General features: G+C 33.2%; 2 protein-coding genes across 2 annotated transcripts; one reads left to right on the forward strand and one right to left on the reverse strand.

The window, feature by feature from the left end:
• Positions 1–2,970: 2,970 nt before the first annotated feature.
• LOC105368478 (late secretory pathway protein AVL9 homolog) lies at positions 2,971–9,163 on the reverse strand. Its single transcript, XM_011507493.1, has 9 exons — positions 8,829–9,163; positions 7,469–7,666; positions 7,024–7,252; positions 6,763–6,952; positions 6,110–6,548; positions 5,373–5,507; positions 4,534–4,922; positions 3,936–4,024; positions 2,971–3,337 (listed from the first exon to the last, which is right to left on the reverse strand). The coding sequence occupies exons 1-9, from the start codon at positions 8,901–8,903 to the stop codon at positions 3,132–3,134; spliced, it is 1,950 nt and encodes a 649-aa protein (XP_011505795.1). The 5' UTR covers positions 8,904–9,163; the 3' UTR covers positions 2,971–3,131.
• A 2,825-nt stretch (positions 9,164–11,988) lies between these two features.
• On the forward strand, positions 11,989–18,221 carry LOC105364474 (uncharacterized). Its single transcript, XM_011502403.1, has 14 exons — positions 11,989–12,203; positions 12,587–12,720; positions 12,803–12,945; positions 13,069–13,219; positions 13,301–13,494; positions 13,576–13,636; positions 13,767–13,996; positions 14,646–15,133; positions 15,371–15,498; positions 15,683–15,923; positions 16,232–16,508; positions 16,602–16,843; positions 17,295–17,432; positions 17,542–18,221. Exons 2-14 carry the CDS (start codon positions 12,621–12,623, stop codon positions 17,555–17,557), a joined length of 2,409 nt encoding a protein of 802 aa, XP_011500705.1. The 5' UTR covers positions 11,989–12,203; positions 12,587–12,620; the 3' UTR covers positions 17,558–18,221.
• Positions 18,222–21,382: the final 3,161 nt, after the last annotated feature.

Genomic DNA, 21,382 nt, shown 5'->3' on the forward strand with positions numbered 1-21,382 from the left:
TAAACCAAGTATCACAAATATGTTGTCTGCTCAGTATTTTAGTGTATGTTTATAATCCTTTAACTTTTAAGTATTCTATCTTCGATGTTTATCGCAAGTAAAACTGGTACCAAGGAAAATCTTAAAAAAAAAAAAAAAGTTCACTTATTAAGCTTGATTGTACTGTACATTCATCTGTATTTATAATATAAAAACCTATCGCACCATCATGTTATTATGGTAAATGATTTATACTTTTTTTTTTTTTTTTTACATAAATTATTACATTCTACACTACCCTGCTTTATGCACTTAATTTGTAAAAAATAATACTATCTTATCTCATTTCGTATATAACATATATCAGAAGAAGAATAATGTAGCAAAAATCATTGTACGAAATGATTGAAATAACAATAGTAAATACAAAAAAGTTACTGATTCGCAATAATAGTTAATTAAACATAATAAAGTCTTATAAATATTGAGGAATGGTTAATTGGAATATATTATATTCAACTTGATGTTGGATATATATATATATATAGTTTTTATTTAAATTAGTTATTAATAATTAAACTGTTTGCATTTGAGTTAAACATTAATTTTAATTTGAAATCAAATAAATTTTTCCTTTTGTCTTTGAATATAAATAAATATAATTCAGAATTAGCCAAGTAAATACACAAGATACGCGTAAAAAAAGCAACGAAAATATCTGAAAATTCCTTACAAGTAACTTAAGTAATTATATAATTTACAAATTACACAATAAAATTAACATTAGACTCTTAATATCATTTAATTTCAATTATAGTTACAATTTTTCAAATAATTTTAATAAACCATTCCTAATTTACATTGCAATGGCAATTTTGCAAGAGAGCAAACATATAATTATTACGTGCGCTTATCAGATAGGCGAAAGCTAGTGTGTACCATTAATATTGTCCAAATGAGTATAATTTGTAATCTATATGTATGTTTTCAAACAGTACGCAAAATACATATTTTTAGCTGTATAACTTTCTGTTAAATCAATTTCCTTTTCCTCACCGGGAAACTTCAATATTTATTCACTTGTCGCCTGATTAATTTATTAAACGACAAGACACTGTGTGCATGCCATAAAACATGGATGATTCACATTATATGCATAAATTGCATATTTATGTACGCTCAATCTAATTTGAGTGATGTTTTTTGCGCACAATACAGAAGCTTAAATTACAATCGATCTAGAAATTTACATAAGTACCAAATGAACAAATGTTGAACTCGCATCTAAGAAATCATTTTTTGTTAATTAAAAAAAGTATAAAAAGTTTCTTTATTGAACGAGTGTGTTTCAACAATTATTTTTTAATTGATTTTGTTTGATTATCATTGTTTATCTAAATAATTTTTTGAATTATGTTAAGAATCGAATAATATTAGTAGAATGTAAATAATTTAAATATCACAAAATAAAAATAGTTTTTAAATATATATATATATATAGGTATGTATATGTATGTATATTGTCTTAGAAAATTGTAATTATAAATATAAAGCATTTAAATATTAAGAAGACTAAAACAAAAAGATTACAAATAAAAGTAATTCTCATAAAAAATTAGTTAAAAAAGAAAGTCTAAAACTAATTATTTTTAATTAAATCAATGTACGTTCACGGAGTTCTTAGTAAGTATAAATATTTTCATAAAGGTAATTTACAAATTTACTATTTTTGTTCATTTTACTCTTTACAATCTTTTAATTTTAATATGTGTATTTTAATATCTTTGAAAAATTTAATTTTCTGATACTTGATATGACAAAAATTAGATTATGAGTATTACCGTTATACACATATGCACTTAGATTTAACAAAAAAAAAAAGAAAAAAAAGTTAGTATTTTTATTATAATAATATAATGTATGGCTTTATAAAAACAGTATTTCATTAAAAATTCAATTTGTGAATAATTGTTGTCGAGTATCATGTTTTCGATATTTTTATTTAAAGAGTTTTTTCTTCGCACGCATAGGCACGCACATACATACACACACACATTCACACGCGCGCGCGCACACACACAAACATATACAGACACACATATATATACACATGCATATGTTTTCCTTGTAAATAAAAAAAAAAAAAAAAAAAAACTAATGTCTCGTAAATAATAATTTTTTAATAGTTTCTTAATTCTTTGACGATATTTCATTGAAATTTTCTAAATATCGCCTTTATTTATAATTAAGATTTAATCAGGGCGCACTTTTATTTCGCAAATTTTTACTATTTTTAAAATACAATATGTGCATTTTGTACTTCAAAGTAGTTTTTAGTAAATAGATAAATTTGTAAAAATTGTCATTGTTGAGCTTAATGTTGATAAATGTTCTTCAAAATGAATAATTAAGAACTAACTGCACTAAACCAAGAAATTCCTTTAATCCTAAAACCGTAAGAAATTCCTTGCCGATAATTTTTATGATTCATCGAGGATTTTCATTAGTCTTTTCCTCAATATTATTAAAAATGTGTGAAAAATATTTTTAAAAAATTATAAAATTATTGATTCAATGATTTGTCCGCTATCGTTATAACTGATTAAAATTGTGTAAAAAATCTACGATTACCAAGTACTTTCAAAATTCAGAATTTATCAATTTCATAGATAAATGATTACTTATTTATTATCATTTTATTTATTATATTATTATTATTAGTAGTAGTAGTATTATTATTATTATTAGTATTAGTATTAGTGTTAGTATTATTAGTATTATTATTATTATTATTAGTATTATTATTAGTATTATTATTATTATTATTATTATTATTATTAGTATTATTATTATTATTATTATTATTATTATTATTATTATTATTATCGTTATTTTTCACAAGAATTAGGCTCACCAAGGAATCTAGAAACGAGCAATTATATGAATTAAAACAGAACAGCGACTCCTGTTACCCAATTAGCGATCAAAATTGATAAAATGTAACACTTGACTATAAGTTAATATGACATGACTCGAAGCGATAAAAAGCTACTAGAATATTTCATAGATTTATTTTCCCCTACGATCCGCTCACTGCCGGACTTGTCTCAGTCGATTGTCCATCTCTATTCACTTGTCGCGCTCTTTATTTGTCAGGGTGAGTTTTCTGACACGCCTACACCTGCCTGCAGTTGCTGCTCCGGCTTTTCTCTCGCCACTGAATGCCGCTGAAAACCATCGGGCATCTGGGGCTGTATGTCGCAGATCTTGGTCTCGCCATTGTCCATCATCGACTGGACGGTCGTCAGTGTGCTCCACCAATTCGAGAAGGCGCCCTTTGCTTGTGATATTGCACCACCTGCAATCATACGAGGGCCCTTTGACAAAAATCAGATAATAAATAGGAAATGTCCTTCAGAGCGTGTGACGTCAATCGATAATCTATAATTCAATCCAGGATAGTGAAAATAATATATAAGGCGATCCTTCTAATACTTAGCGATTTAATACAATAGAAAGTGATTTAATACAAAAGAAAGTATCTCGATAAACGAGAAAAATGAAATGTTTCTCAATTAGCAGTGAGCGATGCACTTGGTCGCGCTTTAATTTGATTGCAAATCAATTATTACATCGAATATAAACCGCACAATGAAACAAGTGTCGACATTTTTATTCAATACAAATATCATTCCGAAGCAATATCGATTATGGCCAAACGATTAGTAAAATATAAAATATCATACATATAAATGATATAATTGTCTTTATAACGGCTTGTAGTTACTTTACGGGCGAAAATGTTTTCGTTTTCTTCGCTGCTCGATAACATTCGTTATTATTATCATCCATTGGACGGGATTTGGACGGGATTTGGACGATTAAAAGGTGTGTGTGTGTGTGTGTGTGTGTGCGTGCGTGCGCGCGCGCGATATCAAAAATTAGGCTTTGCTTACCCACGGCTTTTCCTGTGGTAGCCACAGCTCGTCCCGTCGATGCCATCGCCTGATTAAGCTTCCGTCCACCCTCCGTGTTTTGCATCGTACTGAAAAATACAATTATTTATTTATTCATTTACTTATTTAATGGCTTTGTATTGAAAATCTTTGTTTATTAATTGGTTTGTTAATTATTTTCCTAATTATCCGCATAATTCGTAATGAGAATCGCAAGCGGAATGAAACAATTTAATATTAAACATATTATAAAATGTCAAGGTGCGTGCATGGCTGATAAGATTTTTAATTGATTTAGTGATCGTATTGGCCAGTTATTCAGTATTATTAATGCCAGTTATTAGTAATGCCAAGTTCTTCATTTACTATGAAATTAATGTGACAATGTTACTAACGAACATCGGTACTAACATCGCTGATAATTATTCGACTTTATTCGCCAATTTCTACTAAATAAACTAGCCAATCCACTATATATTTACTCCTTTACTTCAATTTCCCTCTTAAGCTCGGCTTACTTGACTATTCGCGCAACTAGCGATGAGCGAAAGGAAAGCCACTTACGCCTAGGGGACAGTGTGCGAATACTGTATCTTACTGGGATAATCGGAGCTTCATGTCCTGCACCGAAAGTTGTCCGGCAAAAGGATGCCCGGGCTCCACGCAGTTGATCTCCATGTTGCCCAAACTCGACCAGATCTTGAAGTTGTTGGTCATGCGCCAGGCATTTATGAAGGCGGTATTGTAGTGATCGGTTTGTCTCGCGTCCTGCTGCAGCGACGTCCTCAGCAGACAGAGAAGATAGACCCGGAACTGCGTACGTATCCACTCGTCGCCGCCCTCCCACCCGACCCCGTCGAAGAAGCTGTCCTTCTTTGGCTCGGAGACGTGGCGCACGACGTAGTCGGCGAACCTCAGGTCTTCCGTCGTTAGATGCAGCTGTCTGCGCAGCTCTGGATCGTTTGCCTCGATTCGTGCGCTCTCAACCTACGATTTCCCGTCCCCCCGCCGATAAAGCATCTGTTTGTTATATCGCCCAATGCTCCTCGAAAGTTCTCACGAGCCCGACTTCCCGCAACTGCCGATGCCCGAGTTTTGCGTGATTTTTTTTTTTTTTTTTTTTTTTATAACGGACTGCGATCGAAATTCGTGATTTTTGTAAGGTAAGAACGTGTTAATGCCTTCGTAACGAATTTATGTAGATTAAGAATCGTTATTTTAACATTAATATCGATATCTAATGCGTACTTGTAAAAGCTTTAATGGGACCAAGAATTTTCTTCAAATTACAATGTAATCAGAATTGTTTAAGCTCTATTTCACTCTATTTTTCCCATCGGACATTCATTGGTATTGTAAGCACGACAAATGTCACCAATGCCACGATGACAATAAAATATTAATTTTTCATGAAAATTCAATTTTAACAATACTTACCTCGACAAGAACATCTATTAATTGTTTTTTCTGCTTAAATAAAACATTAGTTGCTCCTACAACGTAGCCTCTAACATTAACATCTCCTAGTAAATCTAAATATGGCAGAGATAGATATGGTAAGCACAAATAACCCTGGAAAAGAAAAGCTCACTGTACTTTCGTTGCAATAAATAAAAGGTAAATTTTGTTTATTATGGGGCAATTGTAATAGCGATTTTACATTATTTTGGCAAAATATAAAATTGGCAAAATTTTACGTATCATTCATCGGTTAGCTTAAGCGTAACGTTTCACAAAGTTTGCTTAGCCGACCGCAAAATTATCGGTTAAAATCTTTTATAAGATCAATGATAAAGAAACGCTAGGCATTTGGGCGATAATGTCAAGATAATGTAATACGTAATAATATCATTACATTTCTCACAAATGCCGTCATAAATATTATAATAAAAACTTGAAAAATTCTCGGCTATTGGATTAATCAAGGGAGCAGCCAATTATTATATAACAACTCGCAATGACAATAAAGCCAAGAAAATTAATGAATTACTTAACTAATCCAATAGCCAGTTGAAATTTGATCTTACAGTTAATAAAGTATTTTCTCGCCCCCCCCCATCCCCTCCCCTCCCCGCCCTCACTCTCCACCACCCCTTAAGCTACCGATAATGAGCAGCTGCTCGATCTTATTATAAATCTCGCATTCGAAATGATCGCTCGCGATGCTTGCCCACCTTCGTAAAAATACAGAGCGGCATGCCACACAGCTCCGGGTCTATGTTGGCGATCTGTGTCATGCTGCTCGTGACCCTCGCATCGGACAAGGCGTCGTTGCTCGTATCCCTCGGGAGGCTGTTCTCGGGCTCGCCGCTCGCCCCGACGTTTATCGCATTGACGCTGTTCACTCGGTGCACCGGATCGTTCGACGCTACTCGCACGCTCTCGAACATCTCGGTACAGTCCTCGGTAAGCTCGACGTCGATGCACTTTCCCTCCATCGTCTCGGCCGCTTTGTTATCGGTGAGGAGGTAGGAATTGTTGTCCGATATCCTTTTCGCGGTTACGTCCGAAAAGGCGCAGCCCAAGAAAGCATTACCATCTGTCAAATTGGAGTCGACGTTGTTTAGGGATTCATCCTCGAAGTTTGGTATTGGAGACATTGGTCTCGACGGCCTGAAACATTGAATTTTCTTTAATGTATTGTAAAAACAGAGCTGTCGATACTTTCAATTGTAGGGGCAATTTAATTGGCAGGAGGCGATTCCCGAGGTGATTAGCGAGACAATTCGATTGGCAAGGTAATCTTGATAATTACTTTTGAAACACGTTTAAAATGATAATTTCATTAATAATGATAATAAAGGGTGAATGTCAATAAATATTGTACTTGACACAGGCAGCTTGTTGCAGTCCAGTTTCTATCATTCCAGGAAATAGTGATAATAATGTGAGTATGGCTGAGCATAAAGGCTGTACGGGAGACTGATAAAATACGACTCTTTTCTCTAGAAGTAAAAGCTTAAATAATAATAAAGCTTTATGGCGAAATTGTAATATGAAATCTCTTGCTGATAAGCCTGCAAATGCAATGACAATAAACATATTAAGCTAATAGGTAATGTCAGAGAAGCTTAATCCAACTATTTACCGATAAAAACTTGTGGTGGCATCTGACTGTCACTCCTCATGCAAGAGTTTAAGTGATGATATGTTTCTTCTAATAACGATACCTTACTAAAGTCTCCTTCGTCAAAGTAGGCGTGCGTTATAAGAGCCATTTTAACCTGAATGTGTCCATAAAGGGGCATTATGCTTAAAACACAGACGGACTTTTGTACCGTTCCTCTTGTTATGTCGGATGTGCGATTCACTAGTTTCTACAACAAATACAAACAATGCCATAATGGTCGATAATAAGTTTTAACGCTAAATTGAAAGTACGATTATAGTAATTTTTACAGATCTTCATAGATAAGAAGATGATAAATCAGCTGATATTAAATTTTTTGTACTCGTCGTTAAAAAAGTCAGATTAATTTTATAACAAATAATTGTAATGGCATTCGTGTCAGCCATCCATCTTTATTATTTACCTCCACAGGAATTTGCTTAAAGCATGAAATGCCATAAATTGTACGGTTAGGATCATTAAGACTAGGAAGGTGAAAATAGACTGTATCTTCGTCATAATTATGAGATCCATCCGGTAAGGCAAGAGTTGGCAAGTATTTCCATCCTAGTGGACACTCGTTTGGTGCGCCAGGTACCAATGGTGGAAAAGAATATTCGACCTAAAAAGTTCAAAGAATATTTTAATCTAAATCATTTCAAGCTAACGAGCAATTTTTAAATTGTGATATAAAAATAGTATAAATTTGATTATATTATAATGATTATGTATGTCAGAGAGCTAAGGTTAAATGAAATATTAAAGAGACGCTTATGTCATTTATATAATAAACCGTATCAGATATCAAGAAGATTAAATAATTTGGCAAACTGTGCTCCGTGAAATGAATAAATTAAAATAGCGTAAATAGTAATTCACTGTTTGAAATTCTAATATTATTATCCGTTCCAGTGAGAAAATAACAAACGGAACTTTTTCAAAATATATAAAGCTCTTTATTGTCATTGCAATTGGTGCAATTTCAAATTTAGGTCAACTATTTTTATCTTTATTATTAGGCTAGTTGGGCTAAAATAATTTCAAATATATCGTTAAGGTTTAAGATAATTTTTGTTAGTCTGTCTGCCTTTATCCATTAATACGGATATCGTTTGTGCTTTTGTCATTCTTTGACAATTGCATTTCAATATTGCTACAAGTAACTCTCTCAATTAACAATATTGATTATTAATAACCATCGATATGTCGTATGAAATAGCTCCATATTCTTGCATTACATTAAAATAGATTAATTCGATGTTTGTCCAAAGAAGAAACTAGAAAAATTTAAAAGCCCTGCCGATGACACATCAATATTTACAATTAATATAAATTCGCTATTTGGAATGCGCATCGCACTGAATTTCCTCGAAGGAAACGTAATCAAACATTATTCTTATTTTTACATGTTTTTCAATATTTTCCTATCCTACAATCAATTCCCAATTTGACATCTCTAATAACAGGCACACAAATCTATAAAATCTAGGGATGCTAATGCTTTGTACAAATTGTGGGACAGAAATATCTACAAGTAATTTGACACTCGATCAAACTAATTTCGAAAAGATTGCCAACGTATGAGCAATGTCGTGCGATAAAAACTTTCACACAAACGGCCTTGAGAGCCCTTATCAAATACAATAAAAACAGGTGTCATTTAAGATTCTAAATGTAGATTTGAGCTGCAGGACGCAGGGAAATTTAAAAATGTTGACGACGCCGCGAGAGCAAGACAGCAATAAGTCACTATGCCTGCAAAAACGCTCCCATTATCGACTCACTTGGCACCCTTTCTTATGGTGAAATCCGACAACGATCACGTGAAGAATTGGCCCGACGGATTCTGCCATTTCCATCCCCTTTCACGACCTCGCTGAAGCGTATGCTCGGCGCAATTTTCGCTCCGTTTCCCCCTATACGCGCGCACTACTTTTCTGACTCACGAGTCTACTTAATCATCAACAGATTTTTAAAAACATCATCATTACACGGGATACAAAGAGCGAGGCTCTCGTGATATTAACACCCCTTTTTCTCCTCGTGCTCCGTGGTGGAGACACTCGCACAATCGTTCGCAGCTCGTTAAATTGCTGCGATAGCAGACGAACTGACATGCGCTGATCAGCCCGCCATAATGGATTCTTATGGTCCATTCGTCAATTAGAATGTGACGGAGGCTTACCGATCTGACGAACTGTCACGATTACCGTAAGCGCGCGAGCAGCTTTTGAGAATTAATAATTCGCCAACGGTATGAGAGAGAGAGAGAGAGAGGAGAGCTCGCACGCTCTTTTCGCATAAAGCTCCGTCGTTCAAGCATAATTTTGATCGATACATTTATTAATTGATAATCTTATAATTCAATGCAGCTCCCCCACACGCGTTTTTCGAAATAAAACTTGCTCCTCGATTTCATCTCATACATCCATCTCGATTCGATCTCGGACTATTATACCATTCATGAAAAACATTGTTGTAAAGCCATGAATTGCTCGAGATTTACATTGAAACATGTTGCGAGGATATGTCAGTTAAATATTTCATGGAAAAGCGAGTCGTCCTAGTGGCAACAACATTAACGTTCATTTTAATTCGAATAGTTCAAGAGATATTCAACGTCGAGCATTAACGGGGAGAACATTTCGATAATAATTACGGTTGGCTACAGTGATTGAAAAAAATTAGCGAACATATTTATAACGAAATTGCTTTCTTATTCAAATTCCTTAAATATTTCTAATTTATTCTGTTTTGTTTTTGTTTTTGTTTTTGTTTTTGTTTTTTTTCTACAAATTCTACAATAGAATGATCTTGTCTTTATGTGCTGCTGTAATAATACACACATTATTTATTTATTTATTTATTAGAAATCTACATACAGTGACACGAAAGACGAGGTAATGAGTACTTGTTTGTTATAGATAATAAATCAAAATAGACGAAACAGTTATTCCCTCGAAAATAGATGATATTTATTTGTTATAATCTTTAATTAAAGCCAGTACGCGCGCGCGCGCGCGCGTGTGTGTGTGTGTGTGCGCGTGCGTGCGTGCGTGCGTGCGTGCGTGCGTGCGTGCGTGCGTGCGTGCGTGCGTGTGTGTGTGTGTATTCAGACGATTAAAATTAACGATAGAAAAATTAATTGAAACAAGGGATAGAATGTTGACATCGTATATTCTACTTTTATTGTCGTAATGAAATAAGCGATTAGGAAAAGGTATAAAGAAAATTTTGTTCCCAATGAATTCGAGAGGAACAATGTTAGAAGCCCAAGATAAAATAACATAAATGAGCAGAGTTGGTCCTCTTGTCTTAATTAATATTATCTTTTAGTTTACCGATTATACATTTTTAACTGCCTGATAATGGGAATGTCAACTGTCAATTTACTGAATGTTTGGCTTGCAAAAGAGCTTTTTATTATTTATTTTTTTTTTTTTTTTTTTTTTTCTATTTCCTTAGCTTTCTCATTGCAAAGGATAGGATAAATTTTATTTTTCACCATGATCATAATCCAGATAAAGATGAACCTGGAAATGCTTGGACGCAATGATACGTTCTAGTCAATCTTTTTACTGCCATACTCTTTTTAATTATCTATCTCTTGAAAAGAAATATTTGTTGAATAATAATATTTGCTAAGATATTTATTTGTAGACATTTGTGAATATACACTTTGTTGAATTTGTAATGGACTCGAATATTGTTTTTTCTTTTTTGAAACTTTGTTCGATACGTTTCTATTTACGTAGAATCTGTACCCTCAAATCCAAATGATCGCGTACGAGTTTCGGTCTCATACTTGTTTCCTATAATTATATTATCTCATTCGGTTCTAGTTTACAGAAAAGTATGCCAAAGGTTCTTCCGTGAGTTTCAAAAGTATTTGCAAAGTCTATTCGATTAATGTAATAATTGACTTTAAATTGTAGCCACATTAGCGATTAATACAATAAACAAAGAATTCATCAAAATATTAATGAATGCTTAGGTATAATTCGATAGAAAATGTATATTGATTTGGTAATTCTATATTCAAATTTACGTAGAAATAGAAAGTTTTTTTTATTGTTATATTTCATTACTATTATTATTATTATTATTATTATTACTTTTGTATAGAAAATCGTTAACAACTTACAGAGATTGAATGACACGTTAATTTTTCATTTGATAAGTTTGATAATGATCATTTGATAATGAATTTTAACGGCTAATCAGCTCAATGAATAAACACTTGAAATTATCAAACGTATAGAATTATTTGTCAATTTATGAGAGTTATTATATATATATATATATATATATATATATATATGTAATTATATGAATTTGAAATGATCAAATTATTTATCGCTTAGTTCTAAAGATTATATTAATTAGCGGCTCGTTTCTTGATTTATACACTTTATACACTCGTTTATTTATTATGTATTATGTTATCGATAGTATCAATTACTTTCAAGTGCAACCAATAATTTCGGAGCAGAGAGTAGCGATTACGCCGGGGTGATGAAATTGAAATAGTCGAAAAGTGTCAATGCCTTGATAAAGCCAAAGGTGATTAATTTCCATGTTATTTATTTAGGTTTTTTTTTTTTTGTCATAAATAAAGCTAGAATATGAACATTTGACGGCTCGGCAGATAATAATAGAATATTTCGCCTCGGAACATACCTGCGCGACCACTTATTACATATGCCTATTACTAACATTTCTTACGTTCTGTTATTTACGTAGCTTATTTAGCATTTATAGGACGAATTTGTAGGAATTTCTGCGAGCGAATGTAAGAGGAGTTTTGTACATAAGAGCATAGATGTCGCATACTAGGTTTTCTAACGTTCGACAATGCCGCTTTCTATGGTTTCTCCAACGGATTCGCTTTTTCTACACCACACCATACATACGCGCACACACACACATCGTAGGTACGTGAGAGGTATAACGGTTGATAAAACTTGCCATAGGAGGGGAAAGTATCGGAGTCACGATATCCGCTCTGTTGGTTTATTTTGTGCCTCGGGAAGTATATTTTTCGTCTTTTATAACTCGCTAGCCGTTATCAATTTATATAAGGAATATATCTGTAAGATTATGCACTTGTTTCTTCCAAATGGAAGCTTCCCTTAGACTGTTCATTGCAATTGAATATTGTAAGTAATATTGTCAAGTTTTTAAACGATTTGTGAGAAGTAAGGTAGGTAGGTGGTATATCGAGGGAAAATTTATCGTCAGTTTTGTATTTTAATGGTCGTTGAAGGTTATATCATTGGATACGTTATTTCATCCGATAGGTTAATAAATGTGCAGTTTTTATTTTCATAGCACCCACGATATGCACTAAAATTATAAATTTACATCGTTCGTTTTCATACGGTAGATTTATGTTATTCATCGTTAAAGTAAAAAATAATGATAATGCGACATGAATATGTTTAGATTAAATATTTAAGCATTGGCTATGTTTTTTAAATTCTTATAAGTGTCACATTTATTTTTAACGTGACTCGGATAATTAAATAATTATTATTTTTAGATTTTTAACGCTGTAAATAATATAATCAGCTAAAATGGCAAGAGCTCCAAAACATAGGAGGATAAAACGAGCCACGGTTCTCATAAAAAGAACCCGTTGCATTAGGAATACAAAAAAAAAATCATACTCACCTTGTAAGTACGTTATGTATCGATGTGTGAATAATGTATGGTTGATGGAACGAATAGTTAATGTAACGATGTAATATTGTTTCAGTATTCCATAAGTTAAAAGTTAATAATCATTCGTTAGCGAGAGCTTTATCACAAGAGAAACAAGAAAGCCAGTTATTATTTTCAAGAAATGTTGAATTATTGGCCGAAGTGCAAGATTTAGTTCATGCTTGTAATAACCGTGATGTAAGTGAGCATATTGATATGAAATGTTATTACAAAATATATAAATACAAACTTTTCGTTATTATTCGATAGTCTACGTATATTGTGTCGATGTGTAATAAAACTTTATTACGTTAATTTCAGCTTGTAATAACAAACGTTTTAAAAAATTCTAAAGACATGATGCAAATGCTGGTAACAATGTCGGGTTATTTAACAAATACAATTTCTGCGTGCCAAGAATTTGTTTCAAATCAAGTAAATATTCATCGTACTTCGAGTAGCAGTACGGGACGTACGTTAAATAATTTCTGTACCATTCTCTCGCTTATTTTGTGCTTTACTACAATATTTATAATCGCTCTTTCAATTTTAGGAAGAGAATCGAGCAGAAGATTATCGACAAAATCTCCAGCAAGAGGCGTCGTTAAACCTATGGTCAGTGGACATACAATCACCAAACCCACTATCAATTTGAGTAGAGTGAATATGCAGCGACTGCAAAATGCTAATTTAAGTATAATAGAAGAGGGGCCATCAAGTCCCGAAAGAACTTTGGATAGATCAGTCGTAAGCTTGTTTATTATAAGTTATCGATAAATTGTAAAAAGCCAACTGGATAGTTGTATTAAACCTCTGTGTCCATTACAGGAAAATAGACGTTCACGAATAATGCCCGAAAGACTTCCAGTATCTGGTCTCAGAAACGAAGGTAATTTGAATATTACCTAATACACATTATAGCATAAAATAAGTAATTTAGAGAGTTTATGCATAACTTTATATGGTGATACTATATCATTGTAGTATAATAATTTAATTGTGTAATAAAAATCTTACAGATGACGAAGACCGCGTAATAGTAAATAGGAGAACGAGTAAATATTCCGCAGGAAGATTATCTTCAGGTCGGTATTCGAAACGAAATTCTGGTCGATTATCTGGAAGCGGAGTAGCTGGTAGATTATCCAAACGTAGTTCTGATTATTCGGAATTACTTAAAAGTCCCCGGGTAACTCTACAAGATGTTTCACGATACTTGATAAATAGTCAAACTGTGAACATAAGAATGGTAAATAGCCTTTTTTCAATTTAATTTTAATTTTCCGAAAAAATCTCTTCATTTTATGCAGTATTTTAAGCAATTAATAAGGATTATATTATTAAAGTTAGTATCGAGTCTTTTCTGGGTTCTTATAATATTATTCTTAGTATTAGTGATTCGGAAAATTAAACGGAAAGTTACTCCTTCTCTTCTTCTACTTTACAGTTTCAGAAAACTTAGTTTATTTTTTAACTCTAACATTATTAAAATATCTCTCTAAGTTGATAACTATAATATGTAGAATAAATGTATCTTGAAAGTTATGAGTTGCATAAAAAGTACACCCACATTCTTCGAAATTCACCTAAATGATTTTAAGAATGAACTAAATCGTGAATACCGTTGTTTTTTTGTATTTTTTTTTTATATATAATATTTTCAGTAAACACATTTAGTATACAGTGATCGTTCCATCAAGACTCGCGCAAGCATAATTTTGACTAAATTGATCTTCTTTTGGTCTAATTTTCAAAACACTACTAATTTCAATAAAATAATTTCAGCACATTGAAAAATTAAAAACCAGGCAAAACAGTTATTAATGAGAAACAGACGAGATTTTCAAAACGTCAATAAATATCTTAAACAATTTAACGTGTAAAATTAATCTTGACAGTTGTCGGAATCAGCGAACGGCAGTCAATCGAGCAATGCGATGAGCATCGACGATACGCAAGCATTGGAGGACCAGTCGAGTCCGGATAACTCGAGTCACGCGGTCGTTATACCGGAGACGCAGGATGCGTGTGATATCTCGGAGTCCGAGGAGCGCGACAGCAGCAACGCGGCCTCTTTAAGGAAATCGATCACGACCTCGAAGCGATCCTTGCGCAAGAAACCCAAGAGCCGATCGCCAGTCATCGACTCGCAATACATCGATCCACTGGAGGGTTCGAGCTGGATGCACAACTCGTCGATAAACACCGAGGAGGACCAGGAGCTTAACACAGCCACTCTTGTGAGCGCCGAGGACTTGACCGAGGAGGAACACGATCGGATAAACTCGCCGGTCTCGTCGTTGCCTGCCGAGCGCCGTAGGACCTCCAACTACTTTCGCGTGCCCGAATTGCCAAAATCTTTCAAGTCGGCGAATATGAGTAACGGGTAGGATAAGACTTGTTTACAATTTTTAATATCGCGCGATTACCGTAATCACTTTACAGTATTTTTCCTACAATATATTTTCAATATTTTTCACCTTGGCTCGAACGAGAAGTTTAATTTCCTCTTGCAAAGAAGCCCGAACGCTGCACGGCACTTAGTCACACAATGAGCGTACAGCTTTAAAAGATAAATGTGCTAACAAATGAAAATGAAAAGTAATCGCGATCGATCTCTCAGGTTCTTGGATAACGATAACGATGACGAGGACGATCACAGGATAAAATTGTGCTATATCACGCAGCGACGCGGCCTCTCGTCAAAAATGCACTCTACGAGCAGGAACGACGACGACGACGATGACGATGGCGATGGCGATGGCGATGGAGATGGCAATGAAGATGGTGATGGAGATGGCAATAGAGATGGCGATGAAGATGGGGATGGAGATGGAGATGGAGATGGAGTTGGAGATGGAGTGACTAGCGTTCCATGGCTACAAAGCTATATAACGTGTGTACGTACACGATGATGACGACGACGATGAAGAAGACGACGACGACGTCGACGTGGATGACGACGACGAAACGTTAATGCTAAACGTGCGCCGCCATCTGAACCAACTGCCGACACGGCAGTCAGAACAGCCGGAGAGGTTGCAGTTTGATGTGAACGAACTGCTCCAGCTGACGCCCCTTAAGCCTCTTTTGTCCATGAGCAGTAGGATAAATAACGGATCGGCTCAAGTGGATGTGGAACTCGAGCCCACCGCTACCATTCAAATTACCCAGAGGTTGCATTGCATACCCATATTTTATCGTGACAATTTTTTTTTTTCTTAAAATTTTCATTTTTATAATCGAATCAATATAATCAATTTGTATTTTCAAACGTACTGTAATTCGTCATCCGAGAAATCGTTGAGATTTGCATTTATCTGTCGGTCGCATATTAAATTAGCAAGATTTAGGAAATCGATAAATTTTACTCAGCTTTCTCGTAAGTGCAGACTTTTTCGAAAAGCTACATTTTATATTTATACAGTCATATTCTTATGTCTTTTGTTTTTCTTGACGGTGATTGATACTTTATAATCCGTAGGTGTCCGAAGCCAGCGGAGAGTACGGACACGTTCAGTCAGATGCTGACTATGAAGATTCATCAGAACGGCCCACCCGAACTTCCGACTGTTGTGCCGTCGAGAAACCAGGAACAGCCAAGTAACAGCGGCCAGGACAGACGAATAAGTGAAATGACGACAATGAGGCTGAGCTCGAGGATCGAATTGCCTCGACTGACCGATGTCATCGATACGCCTGAGGACAATGAACATCGAATAAACACGACTGTTACTCCTGAGAATGAAAAGCATATCGAGGTGAGTTTCTAATTTACACAGCCTATTGTCAAATCAAATTTATTGTCAAATTGCATTTTATGGGAGCATTTGAAAATACTTTGCCATCCGTAGAAACGCAAGAGGATTGCTTTGAGACCCATTACGCCGTCGTATTTCGCAAGCGATAACAGCGGCAGGGAATCGCCGATTAGGAAAAGGAAAATCAAGCAGCGAAAAAAAAAGTCAAACGATAAGGACCCGAGTACAGCGAAGGTTGTATTGCAAAAGCTCAACGATACGCATCGAGGGTCGTCGCAAGACGATACTACTGTGAGCTTGGAACGTAAAAATCCTGATGAGCTAATTCCTTCCACGTGAGTGAAAATTCCTTGCTGTTTATACTATTCTCCAGCCACTGCAGTCTAAAGTAATTATAAACGAGACCTAAGTTATTGGGATAGATTTTTCAACAAATTATTACGAACTTTGTCATTGCTGATTAAGAAACCAATGTGAATTATTACAGAATTAGACATTAAGAAACATTAAGAAAACATTTAATATAAATTAGTCATAAAAACATATTTAAATATTTAAATGAAATCCATATTATCGTTGAAGATTTTATTTCTAATTACGTGTATATCTAATTGTGCATCGTTATATTTGCTCATTTGGTAATGCATAAAAGAATTGGAATTTACATAATTATCAATTTATCATCGGGCCATGGCTAGGACAAATTATCAATATTAATAAATTATTAGTGTATCGATAATAATATTTCGTATTGATTTTTATTCAACATAGTCATTTATGTTGCAGAAAAAATTCTATGTTATCTCGAGCTGATCACTCGGGTGATTCAGAAAGCAGTACTGCCAGTTGTAATGGTAAATCAACTATAATGAGACCGAGACGTCAAAAAGCACCAAAGAATTTGCAAGAGCCAAATTTAAATAAGTAAGCATTATATTATTTGTAGTTAAGATTATTATTAAACTCTATTAACGAATTTGTTCTTTATTATTATTATTATTATTATTATTATTACTTTTCTTTTGTTTTTCAGAAAATTGAGAAGATAGGAATTAAATAGGAAACGAAAATTAGATCGAAACAACTCCGGAAGTTGTAATGTGACTATGGTTCATGAAGTTTCTCTGTTCCTTGTTTAATGAGCAGTTTTTGGTAATCTGCATTCTCTATCTGTATCTGATGTTCTGCACACTGACCTTTATTCGCTATATTTCTCAAGTTCCCTAATGCTAGGTACCTATCCATTTTTTGAACGATTGGCCATTAAAGTCTGAGCCTTATCTAGGGACAAATGTTGTATAAGCGAAGAGAGCTCCTACTGTCGAAACAAAAAGAATACCTACTACTTCTTCTACTGCTAGTATTTCCTGCGACTTGCCGACTGCTCCTTAATACTACGTATATCAAAATTTACCAAGGTCATCCGTTCTTCATTAGATGCCAATCTTAGCTCACGTTACTTAACTCCGTAATAGAATAGTCGGGTAAAGTTGTTAATGTGATATTCCTTTGGTAATATTGACCTTAAATCTATGTAATGGGGGTTTTTAATAACGGGTTGAATGACTTATAAAATTGGCAAGATCAGTTCTTTTTGAAGCATTGCTCTTCCCAATAGTTATAAACAATAAGTGAATAAATGGCAACATAAAATGTTTTGAAGTAGAATGGGAATTAGTATAAACCAACCTAGCCCGGTCAAGAACTGTATATGTATATTTCATAATTGCTAGTGTTTAAACAATGTTAAAATTTGACTTCATATTGATACATACTTAAGCTGTTAATATTGATCATCATCGTTATACGCTTTTCAAAATAATTTTTCTTGTGAATAAATAAAGTTGTTCTATTTAGTAAATATGTTATAATGTCAAGATTTTCAAGTTTTAAATATTTCTCGTAGATCTTTTATAATAATAGATGATAATAATTTGTTAAAATTACATGTAATTAATGAACACTTAGAATGTTAGGAATAAGTGCCAAATTTGTATTTGAACAAAAAAAAAGTTAACTTTTTAAAAAAAAATTTTGTACATGTATATACATTCTTTATTATTTTTATTAATTTATGTAATTATTAATTAACTAGACATGAGAATATTTTTAATAACCTTTACAATTACCTATCATGAATGTATATATATATATATGTGTGTGTGTGTGTGTGTTCGTGGGTGTTCGTGTGGGTGTGGGTGTGTGCGCATGCGCGCGCGCGCGTGTGTGTATATGCATATGCATATGCATATATATATATATATATATATATATATGATATGATATATGTTTTAGAAATATAAATGAAAATTGTTTATGTTCTATTCCACATTCAATGGTGTTACTTAATTTCTTTCTTTAATTACTCGAAATTTGTACAATATAATGCTATTAATAAAATTATTGAAAAAGTGATGATGACGTAATTTTGTTTTTTTTTTTCAATTTAAAATTATTTTACAGTAATATTTTTTTGATCTTTTATCTTTTGTACAAAATCAAATTTTTCAAAATATTTGAAAGTTATACATATTCATCGAATGCAATATTTTGTAAATTATATATTACTGGGCACATTAAAAATTATTAACTATTTAGAAAGAATTTAAATTTGAAAAAGTTTTCACTACATTTACTTTTTCATAATTTTAGTAACAATCTTATTATGAACATTATATTTATTTTGTATATTTAAAGTAATTATAAAAGTTTTATTTATGATAATTTTCTCTATAAACATTTAATTACTAATTATATATATATATATATATATATATATATATATATTTTTTTTTAATTCTTTTTTATATAAGTTTTATACAGAGATTATATAGTTAAAAACTACTCTGTATGTATATGTATATAAAAGAAAAAGAAAAATAAAAAAAAACTTCTGTACTTTTGCAATGCCGCTTACTTTATTCTTCCTATTTAGATATTTGCTTAATAATATTATAAATTATAATATATTATTGTAAATACAAATTTTAACAAAGCATATATGTAATTTTTTACTTATTTATACATCTAATATATTTAATATAATATCTTTAGTAGAGTATGATTTTTCAAAAGTACGTCTCGGAATTTTAATATTAAATGGATATTGTATAAAGAATGGATTTTGTTGATTACGATTTCTTAATTACTATGGCCTTTGAATGCAGCTTTTATGTTTATGAACCTTAGTTTAGTTTATTGGTGTTTTAGAGTAAGTTTTCATAAAGCTAGAGTTTACTATAATAAACATAGAAAAAGAATTAAAAAAAAATATTTTGATCTTACAGGTTCATTCAAATCCACCAATTATTTTCCAATACCAAAAATAATACTGTTACTTAAAGTGAAGATATAAAAATTTATAAGAATTTTTCTTAAATATTTAAAAATATTCAGTGTGCGTGTGTGCTTATACGCGTAATTTTATAAATTATAATTTACAAGACATTATTGCTTGTATGAGAGTTATATTTCCAATGTTTCTTAATGATTATCTTTATCATTGTTAGATGACGGAAGGGTTCGAGAGACTTTTTCTTTTTAATTGTCTGCTTGGTACTAAATTGCAAAGGATTGATTTAATCGATAGTTAAGGTATTGGAGAAATTTATTTGCAAGATCGATGTTCATATTAAAAACATGTGTTAATAATAAATCTAAAAGCACGAAATTATATAAAATTGTGTGATAATAGAAATTAAGGTAAGTTTACTCTCTCTCTCTCTCTCTCTCTCTCTCTCTCTCTCTCTCTCTTTAACTAACGTTCTGTAACATACTTACAGGGTGTAAGCATTGTTTAGCGAATCATTACATCGTTTGTCATTAAGTAAACTTTATTATATCATGGTAGTATTAAGAAATCAATCATTTGCAATCTTTTTGCTGATTGCGTCGAAACGATTTTTTGCATACATTATACTGTTATGAAGATTGAGATGAATTTTTTTTTATTTTCTCCTTTTTCATTATTGTTAAGTACACCCTTCGTAAAATATTGTTTACGCAGTTTATTGTTTCGTTAATCGATTAACAATGAACGATGAAATAATTTAGGGCTTATTCGAATTCAAGAATATTCGCATCAATTGCCTTCAAATGCGATAAGAGGGAAGAATTCGTTATTTCATTTGCTTTTATACATAGGTGGGGGGCGGGGGAGGAGGAAAAAGGAAAATTTTAGTTAAATAAGACACGCATCGATTTACATGTAAATTGTGCTGTAAATCATAAAGATGGTATTTAAAAAAAATTGTCTGTCTGTTATTTATTTTTTGTTTGTTGTTTTTCTTACCGAATCACAGGACCATACTACATCGGTCGTGTATCATTAATTTCAATTCACGCCCAACTTCCCCTGTATTTCGGACGAAAAGATGTTTGCAGTTAAATAACACGGGACCGTGGTTGTTCTCGTTGTTCGTCGTTCTGCAACGAAATTGACAACGAATTGACGGAACGTTAAATACCCCCCTTATCGAAAAATTTCTACATGGGGGAACATTTTTCAATTCGCCCACAACATCGCATTCTTCTCCAGCTTATTTCCTGAATTTCTTACTATGCCTCCTCAATAACCACATCACGCTCGTCTCACAGCTTAGTCTCGTTTACGTAAGGATGATATAACTACTGGGCTCGAGACAAGATGCACTGATGATTGTAAGAAGTTGCCAATCAATGATGAGGGGTTGGTGGGGTTGGTGGGGTTTGTAGGGGTTGGTGGGGTTTGTAGGGGTTGGAGGGATTGGTGGGATTGGAGGGGTTGGTGGGGTTGAAGGGGTTGGATGGGGGGTGGGGGGTGGGGGGGGGGGGGACGAGGACGAGGAACAACGAGATTCACGAGGAGGGAGCGAAAGGCAAATCAAAACTTGGGC

The sequence above is a fragment of the Ceratosolen solmsi genome, unplaced genomic scaffold (genome assembly GCF_000503995.2).
Source record: "Ceratosolen solmsi marchali unplaced genomic scaffold, CerSol_1.0 scaffold10, whole genome shotgun sequence".
In the NCBI taxonomy this organism is placed as follows: Eukaryota; Metazoa; Arthropoda; class Insecta; order Hymenoptera; family Agaonidae; genus Ceratosolen; species Ceratosolen solmsi.

Excerpts from the sequence above, each read along its gene's own strand:
- LOC105368478 (XM_011507493.1), bottom strand. The coding sequence starts at position 8,903 with ATGGAAATGGCAGAATCCGTCGGGCCAATTCTTCACGTGATCGTTGTC. Across the intron at positions 7,667-8,828 it reads ACCATAAGAAAGGGTGCCAA|GTCGAATATTCTTTTCCACC; the intron begins GTGAGTCGATAA and ends TGAACTTTTTAG. Across the intron at positions 7,253-7,468 it reads TTAAGCAAATTCCTGTGGAG|AAACTAGTGAATCGCACATC; the intron begins GTAAATAATAAA and ends TATTTGTTGTAG.
- LOC105364474 (XM_011502403.1), top strand. The coding sequence starts at position 12,621 with ATGGCAAGAGCTCCAAAACATAGGAGGATAAAACGAGCCACGGTTCTC. Across the intron at positions 15,499-15,682 it reads CGACGACGACGATGACGATG|ACGACGACGACGTCGACGTG; the intron begins GCGATGGCGATG and ends ACGATGAAGAAG. Across the intron at positions 15,924-16,231 it reads ACCATTCAAATTACCCAGAG|GTGTCCGAAGCCAGCGGAGA; the intron begins GTTGCATTGCAT and ends TATAATCCGTAG.